Source organism: Crinia signifera, chromosome 7 (assembly GCF_055691185.1).
Source record: "Crinia signifera chromosome 7, ASM5569118v1, whole genome shotgun sequence".
NCBI lineage: Eukaryota > Metazoa > Chordata > Amphibia > Anura > Myobatrachidae > Crinia > Crinia signifera.
Genome location: NC_139223.1, coordinates 189,496,412 through 189,517,341, shown reverse-complemented (window position 1 = coordinate 189,517,341; position 20,930 = coordinate 189,496,412). Strand labels below are relative to the sequence as shown.

At 44.3% G+C, this 20,930-nt stretch overlaps 1 protein-coding gene across 1 annotated transcript in view; it reads left to right on the top strand.

Annotated features, from left to right (window-relative positions):
• Positions 1-20,930, top strand: part of AGPS (alkylglycerone phosphate synthase) — a 172,905-nt gene that overhangs the window by 87,939 nt on the left and 64,036 nt on the right. Inside the window, exons 12-14 of the mRNA XM_083154721.1 lie at positions 11,926-11,977; positions 15,413-15,489; positions 20,050-20,162. Of these exons, the coding sequence (XP_083010847.1) occupies positions 11,926-11,977; positions 15,413-15,489; positions 20,050-20,162 (242 nt within the window). The remainder of the gene's footprint in view (positions 1-11,925; positions 11,978-15,412; positions 15,490-20,049; positions 20,163-20,930) is intronic.

The following is a 20,930-nucleotide window of genomic DNA, read 5'->3' as shown; positions in this document are numbered from 1 at the left end:
ACTGACAGACCATGCAAAAAAAGAAATAATAAAACAAGTTGGGGCAATTTTTCAGGAAATCAAAGGTATTTTTTTATATAATTTTTAGGTACTTATGTAGTATCTGGGCTGCCGATTTTTTGATTGTATGCCTTAAGTTAAGGCATACAATCAGATGCGATGCGATATCGCATCGCATACGATGCGATGCGATGCGATGACCCGATTTTTCCATAGGATTCAATGTTAAAATGGACTGAGTCCATTTTAACATGGAATTCAATGGGAAAAAGGGGTCCTTTTCATACCCCTACTATCCAAGTGGGCATGGAGTTGGATATAAACCTGTGGCGAGCGTAGCGAGCCACCGAGTCCGAAGCGTGGCGAGCGAAGCGAGCCCCGCGAGGGGACGGTATTCTGTGTCCCCTCGCGGGGCTCGCTACGCTCGCCACGCTTCGGGCTCGGTGGCTCGCTACGCTCGCCACAGGTTTATATCCAACTCCATGCCCACTTGGATAGTAGGGGTATGAAAAGGACCCCTTTTTCCCATTGAATTCCATGTTAAAATGGACTCAGTCCATTTTAACATTGAATCCTATGGAAAAATCGGGTCCATCGCATCGCATCGCATGCGATTTGGTCGGGTGCGATGCGATGCGATGGACCCGATTTCAAAATCGGCAGCCCAGTTACTACATAAGTACCAATTTTTATTTTTATTTTTATTGAAGCATCAAGTACCAGATTCACATTAAATATATCAAACAATAATACAATTTTTGGAAGTCTATTTTTCACAAGCATATGATATTTGTGAAGACATCGGAGCAACACAGTGCTGGAGTAATAAATTGCAATACATAGAAATAATATATAGGTAAAGTTTACATTGATCAATCAAAACTATTCAAACTTTAAACAGATGGTGACCCACCATCCCCCACCCGCAAAATATGTGCATGGGACCTTTAGCATTAAATCCCAATCTCTGAAACATTACTCTCTTTTTTTTAATGTCTTTAAAAAAACAAAAAACTTTTTTTATTTTTTAAATTTGACCGATTTTCTCACATTGCGCAATATTGGGAGATCAGTCCGTCGAAACCAAAAAATCTCATCCTCGATTGGATAATTGAAGGGGCGTGTTTGTATGCCAGACTTTTCTGGTTCATCAGCGGAATGCTAAAACAATCGTTCATACACACTATAGCAGTGGTGGGATTCAAATAAATTAACAACAGGTTCTATGTCCTAATGCCCATTGCGCATAAAGCCGCACGCCATAATGCCAATAATGCATACGGCCACACACTGTAATGCCCATTACACATTGTGCTACACGCCGTGATGCCAGTTACACATTTTGCAGCACAACATGATGTCCATTACATATTTGAAACATGTGCCACTTACCTACATGCTCATTGCTAGGGGGGTGTTGCTTTATGCCAGGGGGTTCATGCTGGATACCAAGGGGCTTCCCGAGGGCCGCAACCGGGGTCCTTAACTCAGGGAGCTTAACTAGGCCAGGTGATTTGGTCTCTGTGAGCCCTGAAGGAAGGGGGGTTATAAGTCCCTTAGTGTAGAAGGGGTGGAAATCAGTGGCAGGGTGCCCACTGTGCGGGTGCAGCGGGTACGTGCGGGCATCTGAGCGGCCGGTAGTTGATGGCTGCTCGTGGTGGGCAGGTAACTGGTGGGCAGGAGACGGGGTGCCACATAAGCAGCTGTGACAGCTGGGCAGAGAGCTGCGGCTGTATACTGAAAGCAGGTCTGCGCGGCTATTTTGAATTCTCCCGCTGGACCGAGAGACAGTAGGAGCTTGCGGCCGGCAGCCAATAAGAAGCCCCCATTGCCGCTCCTTATTGGCTGCCGGACCACGAGCTCCTATTGGCTCGCGGTCCAGCAGTAGCATTAAGAATAGCCGCGGACGGTGGCACGTACCTGCTTCCAGTATATAGCCGGGCAGCATGCAGCTCTCTGCCCGGCTGTCACAGCTGCTTCAAGTAACTTGTGAGCCTCCGCAGCGCTTCTTAGCCACCGGTTGTGCAGAACCGATCATATATTTGGAAACGGTTCTGCAGAACCGGTGCGAACCGGCTGAATCCCACCACTGCACTATACAATAACAATGGCAGAACACACGATGATTGGCTAATTGGTACACTTACTATATTATATTCTTATATAGTGTGTACTTTTGATGTCCCTGTGGAGCTCTGATTCCGTATAGATAGTGATAGACAACTGATACTTGTGTATTGGTGTTCTCCGGACTATGCTTGGATGAGAATATGGATTTTGTATAGAAGTATTTTGGAGCCACGTGTTCCTGGTTCACAGACGACCCTCGTTACTGCATTTTTAGCCTGCGTATGCTGGCCACACTTCAGACCAACTTTCCTCCAACCATCCAACTAGTTGGTTGGATGGAATAAAAACCTGGTACTGGATAGGAGCAAATGTAATTTGTAATTAAGTCATTTGTTTCCCAAATCAGAAAATGGACAACACCTGTCACTCAGACAATGTCCTGTAGTTGGACTTATTTGATTGAAACAATTTCACTGAATGTTTTTGTCCATTCTCCTGAGTTTGTGATACAATACCAAATTTTCAGTCCAACCAAAAAACTAGTTGAATGGTTTGATGAAAGTTGGTCGGGTGTGTGGCCAGCATTAGCCTAATCAATGGGATCCCCGCCTCATTGTGTGAATAGCAGCAGGAGTGCCCTCTCAAAGTTAATAAATTGCAAGTCTGTTAGCCTAACATGTCTACAGTACCTATAGCACTAGAGGTCCTGGCTTAATACTTAAGGCCCCCATACACTAGCCGATTTTGGTCAGATTTCAGCCAGATCAGTCGGATCTGGCCGAAATCGGACCAAAATCGGCTAGTTTTGATGTCCCCTCAGATCCGATGCGCGGTCCCGTGCGCATCGGATCTGCGTCGGGTGGTCGGACCTGCTGCACGTCCGACCACCCGACTTGGGACCTAGTGGGGCAGCGAGGCGGTAGAGGGAGCAGGGGGGGCTGGGGACGCTGCGGGGGACACATGCGGCATAGAGCCGCGCAGGGGGAGCCGGCGGGAGCTGTCCGTATTGAATAAAAAAAAAAAGCCCATACAATGCATGGGCGGCCTGTGATTGGCTGAGCGCTCTCTCAGCCAGTCAGCAATTGGCTGAGAGAGCGCTCAGCCAATCACAGGCTGCCCATTCATTGTATAGGCTTTTTTTTTCTAGCACTGACAGCTCCCGCCGGCTCCCCCTGCCCGGCTCTATGCCGCCTGTGTCCCCCGCAGCGTCCCCAGCAGCGGGGGACACAGACACTGTCCCCGCAGCGTTATCAGCAGCGGGGGACACAGACGCTGTCCCCGCAGCGTTACCAGCAGCGGGGGACACAGGCGCTGTCCCCGCAGCGTTACCAGCAGCGGGGGACACAGACGCTGTCCCCGCAGCGTCCCCAGCCCCCCTGCTCCCACCTCTGTAGCCCCCCCCCTGCTCCCCGGGTTTTTTACATGTGATAAATCGAGACGATTTATCACATGTAAAAAATGGCACATCTAATCAAGCTCCCCCGGGGAGCAGCCGGGGAAGCTCAGGGGGAAGTCGGGGACGACTTGTCCTAAGGACAAGTCGCCCTAGTGTATGGGGGCCTTTAGGCTCATGTATGAAAGAGTTATACTATTTGTTGTGAATGATGAAACTCGTCGCGTATGATAAACGGTGTTCCAGCCAATCAGCTTCAAACTGCCAAGTGTGAAAAAGTATAGGTTGGAGCTGATTGGCTGGAGCACTATTTATCATATGCAACGAGTTTTGTGGTTCACAACAAGCTTTATCACTCATTGATATATGGGCCCCTTAGTATTGTACCTGTATGTAAATCTAAGCCCAACACATGTACAGTATATGTATGCATGAAAATACGGTACTTGTGAGTTATCCGGGCGTCCGATTTTTAAATCGGGTCGGATCGGGACATCGCATCGCATCGCATGCGACCATCGGATGCGATGCGATGACCCGATTTTTCCATAGGAATCAATGTTAAAATGGACTGAGTCCATTTTAACATGGAATTCAATGGGAAAAAGGGTCCTTTTCATACCCCTACTATCCAAGTGGGCATGGAGTTGGATATAAACCTGTGGCGAGCGTAGCGAGCCACCGAGCCCGAAGCGTGGCGAGCGTAGCGAGCCCCGCGAGGGGACACGGAATACCGTCCCCTCGCGGGGCTCGCTTCGCTCGCCACGCTTCGGGCTCGGTGGCTCGCTACGCTCGCCACAGGTTTATATCCAACTCCATGCCCACTTGGATAGTAGGGGTATGAAAAGGACCCCTTTTTCCATAGGAATCATTTTAACATTGATTCCTATGGAAAAATCGGGTCATCGCATCCGATGGTCGCATGCGATAAGATGCGATGCGATATCGCATCGCATCGCATCTGATTGTATGCCTTAACTTAAGGCATACAATCAAAAAATCGGACGCCCGGATAACTCACAAGTACCGAAAATACATATTGATACAGGACTGTGGGTTGGAACAGGAATAACCACAGGCGACCCGATCAAACATGGGGTGGGAGGAAGGGGGCCACATACAAACTCCACACAGACAGGAAGGTGGTGGAAATTGAATGTAATAAAACATCAGTACTGTGAGTCAGCCAGTTTACCAATGCACCATTGTACTGCCTGGAATATAATGCCTGATTTAGACCTTTTAGAAAGGCTGCAGTTTATGCAGATAGGCAAAATCATGCTGCACTGCAGGTGGGGCAGAGAGAGTTAACATTTGGGTGGGGTGGGGTGTGTTCTAACTGAAATCTAAATTGCAGTGTAAGACTAAAGCAGCCAGTATTTACCCTTAGGAAAAATATAACTCACCCAAATCTAACTCTCAAATGTAGGTCTGAATCAGGCCCATAGTTAGGTGTTCTGCAGTCATGTACTCTACTCTCTTATCAAGACGCATTATAGCACCCATACTCCCACACGTAGTTACTTGCATGAGGTGATCTACATATATATATGGTCCATCGTATGCCTGCTGAGTTCTGCATTTGAGGAACCTGTTGATACAATAGGAAACTGTCCATTTGAATTCTTTCCGGATTTTCCCCTTCTTACAAAAAGGGTCTTATATGGAAATTGATTATGTTTTAGATGCAGTTACGCATCAAGATTAAGATCTTGTGAGGATCTAGTCTTTTACCCTGTTCACATTGGGTTGAAAAACTTTTTGACATCTGGAGTTAAAAACACTCACATTCAAGGTTAAATTGCCTACGGTAACCCCTGAGGAAGTCGTTATCGACGAAACGCGTTGGATTTTCCTTGCATTGACCGAATTGAATTTATGACTCGACACAGATGAAAAAGTGTTTTATTGTCTTTTTTAAAATAAATTGTATTAAATTGTTGTACAGTAATTTGGCTGCTACTTCTGTGGTCTATTTTCGGCCATTTGGTGGTGGATACTTCCAATTAGGGGCGCACTTTGTTTCTCGCTACCCATCTCTTCTTCATTCATTCTTTCTTCACTAACAAAGCACTCACGGCTTAATAAAATAGGCAGTAGACAAAAGTTGTATGATCAACGTTTCAATTTCTTTATCCTGATGAAAATTTCGATAAAGAAATTGAAACGTTGATCATACAACTTTTGTCTACTGCCTATTTTATTAAGCCGTGAGTGCTGCATCTTTACATTCGTTCTTTTATTTCCAAGCACAGTACTTATACCCAACTATTATCTATGGGTAACCTCCATTGATCCTCCAAGACACCTCCAGTACTTCTACACAAGTGGCCCGAGCACTCGCATCCAACAAACAAGCCGTTGTTCCAGCCTGGTCCTCGGCAACGAGCTATGAATGCCTGGTGCACCATTTATATGATGCAGCTGATCTGCTCGGTCACCCAGATGAATGGAACGCTGATTTTCTGTTTGTTTCTCCCCAATGTCTAGGAGAGTTGCTGATTTATTAGCCGGCTTTGCTTTCTCCTTACAGCTACATGGGTTATATAATTACAGGAACCAGGGCGCTGCTGTGGGTCACGGAACCTGAGCTCTAAATGACCAGCTCCCACTCTGTGACTACCAGCTTTGGTTTGGTGGCACTTAAAAAAGCAGCATGCATTGCCCAGGCCTATAAATCACCGGTGACATTAACTTTCCTTCCTGTGTTTGTACACCAGGGCCTGTGGTATATATTAGTTTGGCTAGAGGTTGTCATTACTAGCGAGTAAATGCTGGCAAAACAGATGTGTTTTTCCCCATCAATCTCTGAGTGATTGTTTCCTGACTTTCCGTCGGACTTTGTACCATTGTAAGCAGTGTGTATTGTGACACTTTGTAGGTTATGTAGTTGGTACATTCCCTGGTTTTGCGGAGGGGATGTACTTTACACGTGATGCTGTTTGCTGCTTAAAGTTTATGCTAAATAATAAATATTTAAAGTATGTTGTATAGTGTCGTTGATTATTGCACCCTTTGTTGTATTGTAGAGGTGGCACCTCTACTAACGAGTGTTGGTGTAATGACTCCTCTTCTAATACCCCCTTTCATAGTGTCGTGCCGTGACCATCTGTGGTTGGAGTTAGGAGGCCTAATATGTAGAATCCTACCCTCCAACAACTGAAGGGCAACAATCAGAACAGATTTGGAAAGGGGGCGTGTCCGTGTCCTATTTTCTATACTTTCAATGGACAGTTGGAGAGCCAGAAACCCGGTACAAAGACCTTTTTGGCCAGTGCAGGACATAAAAATGGTACTGTACTGGCCAAAATGTACAGTTGGAAGGTATGTAGAATGGGGGTGGATTATAGGATCCACCGTGTCTAGATCAATAGGTGGACAGGAATCGGGTAGACACATGAGAAGTTCAACATGAGTCTTTTTACGGTTTTTGTTGTCAATGTTGACACCTGTCGATATTGACTCCCAATTATTTAAGCCCATGCTTACCATTACTCTTTGTAGTCCACGTGGATCGTAAAGCATGAAAAAGTCCAACCACAAAAAATTTTGGGGGAAAAACTCATGTCGAACTTTTCATTTGTCAACCATTGCCATGTTGACCTTTGTCTTTTTTGTTGACTTTTTGTCAATGTCGACCTAGTGCGTATGGGGTCGACCTGTTGACCTAGACCAGGGATGGCCAAACCTATCCTCAAGATCTACCAACACTTCATGTATATCAGACAACCTGTGGATCTATAGCATAGTTGCCTATCCTGCATTCTGCAGGAGACTCCCTGAAATAACAGCAATCTCCCTCTCTCCCTCATTAGTCTGACAATCTCCCTCATGTCACCTAGCCCGCATTACACTGTTACATTTTTGGGAAAGAAAGGAATGAGAGACAGATACATTTACACTGAATCATCAGCGCCATTTCCCAGCACTTTACCAAGTATAGTAGCTCTTACTGACTGCTTTGGGGCTTATCTACATTTGGATATAAGTCATTTTAATAGATTCCTCTCAGATGTAGCAGTACACACCCTCGCTTCTAGGTGCCACATTCACAATCTTTTTTCACAATCTCTCCATATATGGAACTAGACACGCCCTTTTGGTGGAGCATGACACGCCCCTTCAATGGGGCGCTTTGCAAAATTCTACTACCAACTATAATCTCCCTGAAACCAGTTTTCAAAAGTAGGCAAGTAGGATCTATAATAGGAATGTATGAAAATGTGACAGTTGGTAATGACTACAGCTGTGCACCAGCTAGGTGATCTGGGAAATGTGACAGTTGGTAATGACTACAGCTGTGTACCAGCTAGGTGATTTGGAAAACATGGACCATTGGTAGATCTCGAGGACTGGCTTGGCCAGACCTGACCTAGACACAGTTGACCTATCATCCATATACCCAGAATATAGGGATTCCTTTAAATAACATTACAGTTCCTCATGACGTGTAGTTGGTTCTTACTGCTGTGAATAGGGCCTAATTCATGTTTATACGCACTTGCCTACACCGCTGCGATTTTCCAATTTCTGGACTTGCTTGTCTTCAGAAGGGAGCTGCCACCCAGAATAGACACCCACGGAGCCATCACAAAGTCCTCAGCAACTGGGTATGCATTGATGCAATAATGAGGAACATTAACTTTACATACATGATCGCAGCTAAAGGCAGAAACATGACCCAAAAACATCCAGTAGGCATGCGTTTTCGCTGCCCCTTCTCCCGGTTACCTTCCCCTAATGGTCACTTCCTGTCAGTCACTCCGCGATGAAATCCTGCCTCTGAGCAGCTTTGCAAGGACCGCTTGGCATGCACAGAGTTGTGATTGCACATGAGCAGCCTGCTAATACATTTCTAGTCCCGTTCTATCCGTTCCAACCTCAGTCATTATTTATGAAGCCAGCCTTGTATGCCAGGTGTGGGTAGGCAAATGCTGCAAGGACATGGCGACCTGTAAGAAGACCGTTCCATAACACACGTTTGAGGCTGCCCGATGTCTGTAGAACAGGAAGCCAGTGGATTGGAGGAGTAATGTAGATACTGATTCTCGTTGTGTGTCACTTACTGGGAAGCCACATGCGCACTGCATTAGCCGCGGGCCTCGCTGTATGGGCGGATTCTTGCCGTCCTCTGACAGCGAGGATTCCCCCGGAAGGTTGAATACGGTGAGCGGCCGCTGCGGGTGCTTTAAATGGTGAGGATCTCTTGTTTTCGCGATCCCCGACATTTAATCCCCTCGCCGACCGCATTGAATACATCCCATAGAGTTTAAGCTCCTTCAAGCAGGTACCTCTTCTCTCTCTCTTTCCTACTCCGCTGCCGTCTACCCAAACCCCTGCTCGTAACCGTTCATCTCTACTGATGATAGCCTACCCCTGTTAGTATGTGGAAAGGTTTTTTGCTTTCCTACATCTCAGCTGTATGTACTGAGAATTGTGCTCCTAATTGTTAAGCTCGGTGCACACCTAAAGATTTATCTGTCCTATATATCTGGTGGGAACAAAAATCTGGTAAAGTTCGGGGGCAAAGGACAATCGTTTGCTTTCAAATGCTAAAAAACAGACAAAATAATTAGAGTAAGTTTGTTAAGATGAAATGGATTTAACCAATTTTGTCTTTTTTTACAGTGTTTTGGAGCAAATGGTTGACTGTCAATTGCTCCGATACATTACCAGATCTTTGTTCTCGCAAGATAGATTGGACAGATAAATATTTAGGTGTGTCCCAGCATAACGCTGTATTGTTCTAATGTGTGCCCTGTATTGTTATATGTAGCATGTATTGTTCTACTTACAGTGCTACCAACCACTTGTGGCACCTTATAAATAAAACAGGAGGGTATGTGTATGTATGTACTGTATGTATATATATGTGTGTGTGTGTGTGTGTGTGTGTGTGTGTGTGTGTATATATATATATATATATATATATATATATATGTGTGTGTGTGTATATATATGTATATATATATGTGTGTGTGTATATATATGTATATATATATGTGTGTGTGTATATATATGTATATATATATGTGTGTATATATATGTATATATATATGTGTGTGTATATATATATATATATATATATATATATATATATATATATATATATATATATATATATATATATATATTTTATTGTGAATTTTGACAAAGTTTGTTAGATCAATTAGTAAAATAACCCAATCACATCTTTGCACAACTTTATTGTTGGATGGCATCCTTATGACTTGCAGCTGTATCTGTATCTGCGTCTTTGTTCTGAAATGCAGAAAATAAAGTACCCAATCCATAATGCTCTCACTCGGGCTCCTGCTCATGTCTGCCCTATGTATGTAATGTCTGTGCAGGCTGATAACCACACTCTGGCCTCTAGGTGAATTATGCAGCGTCTCTCAGAAGACCACTGACCTGCATGTTCTCATTCACTGGGAGCGTGCGAGCCTAGTTATCAGATTGTGCTTCCAATCATGTTACAACACCTGTTCTCCTCATGCTCCTATCCCGCTCCTACATCTCAACACTCCATCTTCAGCGTGTGGTTTTTAGTTTCTTTAAAGTTTTTTTAATTGAAATATGTCCCTTTTATAATGGTTAATACATTATTTACTTTACACTGTACATCTCTTATACACAGAACTTAGGTAAAACCCTATCAAAATGACAGCTTCTGCAATGTACTTTCACTTTGAGCTGTGACAGTTTTTAGCCCACAAACACTCCACATCACCCCCAGTCCCTATCTGCTCCTACCTCCAATCTCTGTCTTCACAGCTCTCTCTCTCCATATCCAGCTAGGCATGGCCATCGACCATCGATGAATCAAAATCATCAGTGGTTTTGGCCGATGTCGAACACTTGCCATCGATGAGGGAAAATCAGATGGTTTCCCTCCATCGATGGCACAGCAAAACTGATGTTTTGCTTTATTTTTTTTAAAGTGCCGAGACATGGAGCATAGCTCCTCCCCTGAAACCCATGAAGCCCTGCCCCCAGGTTTTGATTGGCCCACAGGCCAATCAGTCAAACCTAATGGATGACCATCGAGAGTTAAAAATATTGGTGGTCATCCATTGCATAGTTTAGCACTATCGATGGCCAGTTGCACTATTGCCATCAATGGCAACCATTGATGCCAATGGCAATAATGGCCATCCCTACTGTATATACAGCAAGTTTAAAACAGACCAGTGTCCCTGCAAAAATTGCTTTCAATTTCTGTTAAGACATCTCTTGGCACACAAAGGAGTGATTTGGTCCTTTGATTGGCCTCTAGTGGTCAGTGGCAGTACACCTCATAGACATGAGGAGTGGTTAGCCAGATAACTAGGTAGGTAGGTAGAGGTGTCCATTTTGTGATTATGGAAAAGGCTCATACAGATGTGTCCTCATACATTTAGTCTCCATAAACCACGCAGTAGGAGATGCCTGATATGAGTGAGCTGACAGATCTAGTGCAATTTCACTAGCGTTTAGTGCCTTTTTGTGGAAAATGGGTCTTGGGTGCCTGCGATGCAGGCATACATTTGTCGCACCAGGAGACTGTGCGACAAATGTACGTTTGTACACATTTTCAGCAAACAAAAGACTCCCAATGCTAGTTGAGTCTCGCAGGACTTGGTGTGCCGAGGGGCTATTTGGCACGACTGCAGATTTGATGTATGAGGAAACATCTGTAGGAAATCAGTGCATGAAGCGGTGGTAGCGTTCACATTGCTGAGATACATTGGGTCAGCCATTTTGTGTGGTATGATACAGTACTTATAATATGGCGGCCATTTGTTTGACACTTCCTCTTAGACTGTTTGTTTGTTTTATGGAACATAATGTAGGGACCTCTACAAATCACCCTCAGTACTCCTTTTCCCCCAGAAAAGGAGAGATTGATAAAAACAGAGAAAGATAAACATGTGGTATCTCACCATCGATGTGGGCTGCGATGTGCTACGTTTGAGCTCAAAACTGCGGCACCACCGCAGTGGACTTAAACGATGGCTTCCCCAGTCAAAGAAAGTGCAAGTGTCCATAAAGTGTTCGTGCGTCCAGGTAAAGTGCATGTGCCCAGGTGCTCAGTCTTCAAAAAGTGCAGATGGCGCAGCCCACATCGATGGTGAGATACCACATGTTTATCTTTACCCAGAAGTGAATTGCATCCTGAGATATATCCAGAGTCCAGTTTGTAAAATGTATCTGTATTTGTTTTCATTTACCTTCAATGTCATTTTCCTTAATAAATTTTGCTAAAAAGTGAAATTCATGAACATTTTTTGAAGCAGTTGCGCCACGTCACAATATCTGCACTGTACATGTTGTTCTTTTGGGGACAGGTGTAATCCCATCCATTGTGTGATTGGCTGCATTCTTTTAATTGGTTGCGCTTCCTCCATCCACATACCCCTGTTTGTAAAGAGTATCATGCTGTGGCACCCTTGTTCTAGTGACTTTATTTCTTTGTCTTCCAGAGATGTGCTCCCGCATCGATTCGCCTTATGGACAATGCACAGTTTCAGTTTGGTGAGTTAGTGTTTCTCTGTTCTTCTTCTTAGTAACAATAACCTGCGCCGATGTAACAGCCTGGCGTGCTCCTATATCCAAACTATAGTGTGCCTGCAAAACACAGAAGCAAGATTAGAACGTCAGACTAGCAGACTTGTTTAACAATCAATACAAATCAATATGTAATTATTTGAACCCTCAGAATGTCTTGTTAATATGCCATCCAGTTATCTGAAGCCTACTGTTAGGGACTGAGACCTTAATTAGTGAACAGTGGCAGTACTGTATTTGTCTGAAGAAACAAATGGACTACAAGGGAATTAAGCTTGTGATGTTTTGGACAGCACTAACTTGTCAGCAGAAAGCTGCAGATGTTTTGATGGATAGTTTGTGCTTTAGTAATTGGAAAAGTCCAGCAGGCCAGGACAGCTGCTACACATGGGTGGTTATGCCTGCACGCCAGGCCAGCAACGACAAATTGGTGTTTGTGCCTGCTTCAAGCTCCGCTAACATGGAGGATGGGCCTGCCTGGCCAGCAGACAGATCTGGGCGGCTGGGTCTGTCTGGCCAGCAGACTGATCTGGGCGGGCCAGCAGCTAGATCTGGCCGGGCGGGCCTGCCTGGCCAGCAGCTAGATCTGGCCGGGTGGGCCTGCCTGGCCAGCAGCTACATCTGGCCGGGCGGGCCTGCCTGGCCAGAAGCTAGATCTGGCTGGGCGGGCCTGCTTGGCCAGCAGCTACATCTGGGCAGGCCTGCCTGGCCGCCAGCTACATCTGGGCGGGTGGGTCGGCCTGGCCAGCAGCTACATCTGAGCGGGTGGGCCTGCCTGGCCAGCAGCTACATCTGGGCGGGTGGGCCTGCCTGGCCAGCAGCTACATCTGAGCGGGTGGGCCTGCCTGGCCAGCAGCTACATCTGGGCGGGTGGGCCTGCCTGGCCAGCAGCTACATCTGGGTGTAGTTGGGGATTATACCATGTTAAATAGAACACATCATGAAGCATATAGATTTATCTGGGCACTAAAATCACTAATTAATAATTTGTGTAGATTTACAATCTGTTCATGTATTTTCTGTTTTTTGTTTGTGTCTGTTTTTGTTACATCGTTGGCAGAAATATATACGATCCAAATTGATTTAATTTCAAATGTATAGTGATCTCTTTGAGTGATTGTTTTACATTCCCTTCGCCTAGGGGCCAACATAGGTCCTGTTACTGAACTCGTACTTCCCTACAAGTTATGTGTGATCCTTTGATAATAGAATATGTATCATCAGAGCTTGAAGCACTACAATGCCTAGCATTAACCCAGTGACTGCCCCTGCAATTATGGGAGATTCCCCACTGTGTGTGTGTACACTGAGCGTTCTTATCAACTTCAGCACTTGCGCAATTTATAGTCACAAAAATGCAGAAGCTCTCTAGAGTTGTTGGTGCAAAAGTGTTGAGAGAAAAAGCAAAAATGAAGATCTCATTACTTATTATAAATTGCTATTTTTTTAATGAAGAGATTAAGCAGGCATCGCTTGCCATGAAACATTAATTATTTGGTGATTGATAATGAAATGGGCCATGGCGGGAGATAAGAGGAAGAAGTCGAATACTCCTCCGATATCATCATGAGAACAGTACAGGGGTATTCAATCCCGGAACATCCCGACAGTAGGAACCCCGGGCATTTTCGCTCCGCTCGACAGGAACTCGACAATGAAAATTCAATGTTCCGAGTGTTGAAAAGTGGATGCGTCGACGAAAACGGCCGCGGATTTGACAATCCACGGCCGTTTTAAAGTCTGACCTGTTGTGTCGAAATCTGCCTTCAATGTTGCGGCCGGCATTGAATACCGACTGGCCTTCACCGAGGCAAAAACAAAACCAATAACTACCCCAAATAAAAAATGGAAAAGAAAAAAAGCAAACCTATACAGTGTAATACACACACACACACACACACACGGCTTTGTGCACTACATTTTTTACACAACAATAGAAATAAATCCGGAACAAGCCTCTTGTAGCATTTATTACAATTGCCATTTTTAAAATGGCAACCGATGGTCACCAGATTTAATGACCTGCTACTTAATAAACCCACCGTTAAGTCGGTTGGCCTACGAAAACTCTGATAACCATCTGAGCAGGGTTTAAACTGGGGTAAGGTGTAACAATGACCATGATTGGATTATCCCTGAACTACACCAAGTAATCACATCCTGTCTTTGTTTCCTGACTTCCCTATAACTGCGGAGGGTGGTGTCTTGCTGTATGTATACATTATGTATTTACTACTGTGATGCAATAACTGATAACCCGTACTTGCTTATGTAAGCTTCTGTAAAGAATAAATGAAATGTAATGCAAATAATATGGCAACGCCAAAAATATCTATTCCTGTAAAGCCCCGTACACTCTAGACGATGAACACTATCGCCAATATCGTTAATTATATCGGCGGTAAGCCTGGCTGAACGATATAGCACATACCCACCGTATGATGTCATTAATGATATTGTTCAGTGTTGTCACCCGCAATCCACTGCCAGCATGCCTCGTTGAGTATATGGTCAACATCGGGTATGCTGCACATCGCGGGTCATCAACGATGGGCAGTAGCGTCGTCATTAACGATATTGTGCATACACATTAAGCTTTTTTTTTTTTCTTTTAAAGATAAAGCTTGTAACGGGCAAACGGGTTGATGTATGAAGCAGTGATAAGGGAGGAGAAGTGATAAAGTGCCTGGTACTTTTTCACCGGCCAATTTTACAAGCTGGTTTTAATTAGAGACCGGCGCTGATTGGCAGGTTATAAAGTACCAGGCACTTCATCACTTCTCCCTTATCACTGCTTCGTACAGAGGGAGACTTCCTCAACTAGCCTTCTCTGTTGAGCCATGGCTCACCATGCCTTATTATCTATTGTTCTCAGCTGCAATACAATACATAGAACAATGCATCAGGCGATTAGCATTGGATTAAGTCCAACAGCTCTGGCTCACTTAATCCTATTATAGAGCTGGATGAGGATGGCTCCTTCTGTACATCTACCCCAATGTGTACGGGGCTTAACAGTTTTTCTCTTTTACATGTGTACATGATATAAGGGCAGTGACCGTTAACGCTGCCGGTGCACTAGGACCCCTCTGCCATTTGTAGCAGCGTGCCAGGCGCACAGCAGTTACCTTATTGTGTGGGGGAGTGAGGCTTTAGCTGGCATGGCTGTCCGCAGCAATTTCTGTTGACCCTTTCTTTATCAGCCTGGCCAGGCCGAACAGTGTGACTGCTGTACGGTACTAGTCAACCTGATCAGGAAAGAGACCAGGCCCCGTTTGCTTTATAATACGCTCCCCAAGGAATTGTACAGTTGTGCCGCAAAATGATTTCATTGAGCGCTCGCTGCAGCTGCACTCATTTTAAATTTTGATTTATTTGTGCACGTATTTATTTTCTTTACAGGGCATGCTCTTAAACCTCAGGTGGCCTCAATTTTTACTTCATTTTTGGATGGGTTAAAAAAATTCTACATCACAAAGGTACAGTTTTTTTTTTTTTTTTTTGGTATGTTTTGGTTTGTGTTTAGAACGTTCTGCTCATTTATGCCAACAGGGGTTTATCAAAATCTCAGAACTACAGTACATGTCTGTTGGGATGTCTTGATAGTTACCCAGTGGTTTATGTACTAAGACTCCGAGATAGATAACGCACCAGCCAATCAGCTCCTGACAGATGTCAGACTCAACCTGTAATGTGACAGTTAGGAGCCAATTGGTTGGTACTTTATCTCTGTTCACTTTACCTCTCACTAAGGCCTAGTACTTGGCATTAAGCTGCCAGTGACGGTTCAGAGCCCTAATTCTCTGGCTGGGGCAGTAAAGATCACCTGTAAGGTACGATGAAGGCTAATGCTTTGTTTAAGGATTTCCTTAACCCTTTTTTAACCAATTATTCAGGTCTTGTGCGGTTTTTATCCTGGTCCTGCTGCGTCCCGTTTCTATTCCGCTAAGACAGGCATGGGGAACCTTTGCCCATCCAGCTGTTGTTGAACTACACATACCAGCATTCCTTGCTACATTTTTTGTATTTGGCCATGCTAAAACTGTTGCAAGGCATGCTGGGATGCAACAACAGCTGGGGGGCCGAAGGTTCCCCATCCCTGCGCTAAGACCAGACACAAGAGAGGCAGACACTGTAGGGCTCATTGATCCCTAGATCATAAGGTCCCTTACGCATAGCATATTTTTATTTAGCGTACCAGCCCATGTTCTCTCGTGTGGAATCAATGGTCCCTCGTGTTCATACTGCTCCACTGTGTCTCTCCTCCAGGCACCGGACGTGAAACGGGATACACTAGCCCTAAGACCGTCATGTACCGGGATACGACCACAAGGTTGACCCTACTTAGTTAGACATGCATTGGTTCGACCACTGAAGGTCGATATGGCTTAAGTAAACACATGAGTTAGCTCGACATGGTTGGAAGGTCGACACAAGCAATAGATTGACAATGGGAAGGTCAACAGTCAAAAGCTCGACATGAGTTTTTCACTTTTTTTTTTTTTTTGGAGCCGACGTGCCCACGGGCGGTATTTCATGCCCTACCATCCACTATGGCGTGGCGGGAGAATTAAATAGTGTGCCGAGCGCAGCAGGGCACTGTGCCTGAAATGAGAGGACGCGTTACACTTTGACGGTGTCCATGTCAACTATGTCGACATTCGGGACAAAAAAACGGGAAAATCTCATTTCAAACGTTTTGACGGTCGACCTTCCAATCCTGACGACCTTAGCCATGTCCACCTATGTCATGTGTCGGCCCAAGCGATGTCGACCTTTAGTGGTCGACCCAATGCATATCGACCCAGTGACCAGTACCCCTGGTAACTTTCAATTATTTGGCTGAGTTTGGAAACCCCTGTTGTGATGATTATTTTTACTTATGCTTATTGTAACCTTGTTTTAATATTCTACACAAGCTGCACTTAATCCAGCTTTATTTTTTATTTAGGTTAATTTTTGGTTTATTTTATGTTTGCTACTTTTGAATTGTTGCTAGAAAACATTCCCCCCACTTACATCCCGTTGCCGTTCTGTTTAGAAGTAAAGGTGCGTACACACGTACAGATTTTTCTGTCTGATTCTATCTGGTGGGAACAAAAACCTGGAAATGTACGGGAGCATATGACAATCAAAAACTTCCACCCAAATGCAGGAAAACAGAAAAAATATATGCTTTGATAAATTTGATATTTCAGAATGATTTAAACAATTTGTCTGACTGATCACTGTCTGTTTTTAAGCATTTGGGAACAATTTTTCGATTGTCATTTGCTCCCATACATTTCCAGGTTTTTGTTCCCACCAGATAGATCAGACAGAAAAATCTGTACGTGTGTACGCACCTTTAATGTGATTTGAGCACTGCTGATAGACCGCTAATACAAAACCAACTCGCGCTACACTGAAGGGTATATACTACCCAAATAAACGTCCGTGAACAACAGCAGCAACCATTGGAAAGCTGGAAGAAGAGTTTACTTGAAACTGAAAAAAACAATCTCTGTGATTTATAAAGCGCTCTCCAATTAATGAGAGATAGAGAAGCCCCGCTGTCATATATTCTTTTCTAAGTATCTTTCACTGTATATGTCATGGATATCTTATGACAATAGGCAGTTTGTCAGGGGTTATATGATAAAATATTTAACATTTATGTAAATACGGAAACTGGTTCTAAGCTTTATTTTTATTATTATTTTTATTAACCCTTTCAAGTCCAACGTCTAGTCGGGCTCAACAGCCCTAGCGCTAGTAGACCATTGAATAAAAAATACAATTTTATTTAAACCAAACTGTTTGAATTGCAAAATAATGTTGACTCCAAAAGGTTAATGAAGGCACTATTTTCTATTAACTACAGCACTATGCTGACACATGGTACAGTTTTATTAAGCGGGTTTAAAAAACGCAGAATTGTTGGGCTTGGCCGTAGAGCTTGCATTGTCGCCGAGATGTTCGCACCGGGCGGTGTAACCTGGGGGCGTGCGGCGGAGGGGCCGGGTGTCGCCCAGGTGTTCCGCCCAGCATTTCATGGGCTTCCCCATGAAAATGCTGGGCGGTCTTCGTGACGAGTGGAAATGGCGGCAGAGGGGCGAAAATTCGCCAGGGTGGTGTCATAAGGACTTGGTAAGCTGCAAGTTTCACAGTTTACCGATTCAATCAGAATCACCCCCCTTAGCCTCATGCTAGGGAGTCCTGAGGGATGTGTGATGGCGTACAGGTCCGTTCCTTTGCAGCCCTTTATGTTATGTTTGAGAGCAGTCTGCTGAGGGGTGCAAGGCGTGGCAGTCAGGCATAAGCTGGTGGGTATCTGGATGGTTGACCAATGTCTAGGTTGATCCCATATGGCCTTCATGGTCAAACGGTAGATGATTGATGTCGGCTTCTATTTTTTTCAGTATATAGAACTCTAAAGTTCTAGTTCCCTCTTCCTCAAATCTGTACAGTATCTTCTTATAGTCCCGGTACAACACTACACACGTGTGTTTGTCCAATGCCACTCCCTGACCGGAAACTCAACATAGGTGGAGTCGGACGTTGCACATGCATTTCGGAGCTGAACAAGCTGGTTCTGAATAAAGGGACACGGTTGGTTCATCTAGAAAAGGGAATCTATGTTCTTCTTGCAGCAATTCAGTCTGACAGCAAGTTTCAGTCCACGTCGCTTGTTCTAAAATGCTGCAGTAATATAATATTTCTTCTTTGACCACACGCACAGAGTTTTTTTTAAGCCTGAACCGGAGAATATTGGCGGCTCCCTGCAACCTTATCGTATTATTTTTATTTTTCTATTAAATTAATATAGAATGAAATTCTTGTGGTTCAGTGTATTATGGCGTTTTTTTTAATCACCCAAAACTTGAAGCCATCTAAAAGTGATTTGGCACAGATTTGGAAACCATTATAAAGACAATATTAAAGTTTTGGGGGGGGGCACTTGCCACTGTAAGTTCTATAATAGGTTGTTAAACACGCTAGAGAAAATGTATGTCAGGCATGTTTGAGACCGTTGTTACTAGACATTGGAGATCGAACAAGAGTGAGTGACACGACACAGATGCAGTGCTTTGGAATACTAGTTAAAACACCAACGAGTATGGCGTAAGACTATGAGGTAAAAGAAGTAAAAAGAAGCCAATCAGCTCCAATATGTAAATTGACAGATAGGAGCTGATTGGCTGGAGCATCATCACCTTGTACATAACGTTCTTTATGGGGACAGTTAACACTTCTCCGAGCTTCATACATTTACCCCAGTGATTTATATTGCCGTACCCATTTTATTTGATTGAATAAATACTAAAAATGCTTGCAATACAAATCATTAGTCTAACGCTCAGGTTCTCAAACTCAGTCGTCAGGACCCCACACAGTGCACGTTTTGCAGATTTCCTCACAGAATCACAAGTGAAATAATTAGCTCCACCTGTGGATCTTTAAAAATGTGTCAGTGAGTAATGAGTGCACCTGTGCACCTGCCGGGTGACCTGGAAACCGTGAACAGTGTGGGGTCCTGAAAACCAAGTTTGAGAACCCGTGGTCTAAAGGGTGAACAGATTATCTGACAATCCTACCACTCGGTGCCAGCAACATTACCGGTGACTGTCGTGGCCAAAACGAAATGTTATTCAGTATTTCATGCCCTAAACCAGGCATGTCCAACGTTGGCCCTCCAGATGTTGTTAAACTACACATCCCAGCATACTTTGCCACAGTTTTGCTATTAGAGAATGCTAAAACTATTGCAAAGCATGCTGGGATGTGTAGTTTCAAAACATCTGGAGGGCCAACGTTGGACATACCTGCCCTAAACTAAGTGTCTAGATCCTTTCTGGCACTGTTGAGCCATGTGACATTAACCACACGCCACTACTTTGTTTTTTGTCTTTGTTTTCTTTTTTGGGGGGGGGGGGGGGGGGGGCAGTTGTGTGGCCCACACTACAAGACACAGGCCATTTCTCCAATATAAACCAGCATCACCACTAAAAGTTGACAAGATGTGCTCCTACTTCAACATCTACTGTGTTATTTTACAGTTTAAAGGCTTTGATCCAAATCAGCTTTGTGTCGCGACCTTGTTGTTCGAGGGTGACCGCGAGAAGGTACTACAGCATGAAAAGCAGGTGTATGATATAGCTGCAAAGTTTGGGTACGTTTCTTTGTTTTTGAACTTTCTTTTCAGTTTTTGTGGCAAGCATAATATGACTGATTGCATTGTACTATAATTCCCCTTGTTCTTGGCACTCAGACCATAAAACTCCTAGAGATAAGGATAGTACGAATTAGGAATATCACGTGTACAGTCTTTAGCGGAACGTAACTATTTTGTTTTTATAAAGTGTTCCACGATCGTATCAAGCAGCTCACAAATATTATATATATAATAGCTAACAAATGTATAAGTGGCAGTATTTTTTTTCTGTGCCAGGTAAATACCGTCTGCTTTTGCATGCAGCCCACAGCTTAAATTTTATACTGCAGTTTACACTTTTAGCTTGAACACTCCCCACCACTGGCGACTGCTGAGCTTGGGGCAGCAGCGCAGTCCAGATTTCAATAATGGAGTACACTGGAGCCCCACCTTTAGAGCCTCGGCTAATAGGTGGTATTGCGTTCCTTACTGTACACTGCAAACTAACTGATGCGGTCATACCTCCTTGTTTATACCGATTATGGGGGTGATTCAGCATGACTCGCTAAGCAGCATAAATTCAAAGCATACTGAGCAGTTAAACGTGTAATACTCGCTGAAGGCGTTCGCATATGGGGACTGCACCTGCGTATTTTTTCCCATACGCATCGGCAGAACCGCAACATCGGTCCCCTGACCGAATTCGGCTTTTATCGAGCCAACCTGAATCACCCCCTATGTTTCTTGCTTATATGCCTCTGGAAGATTCAGATGGAGCGGGCATCA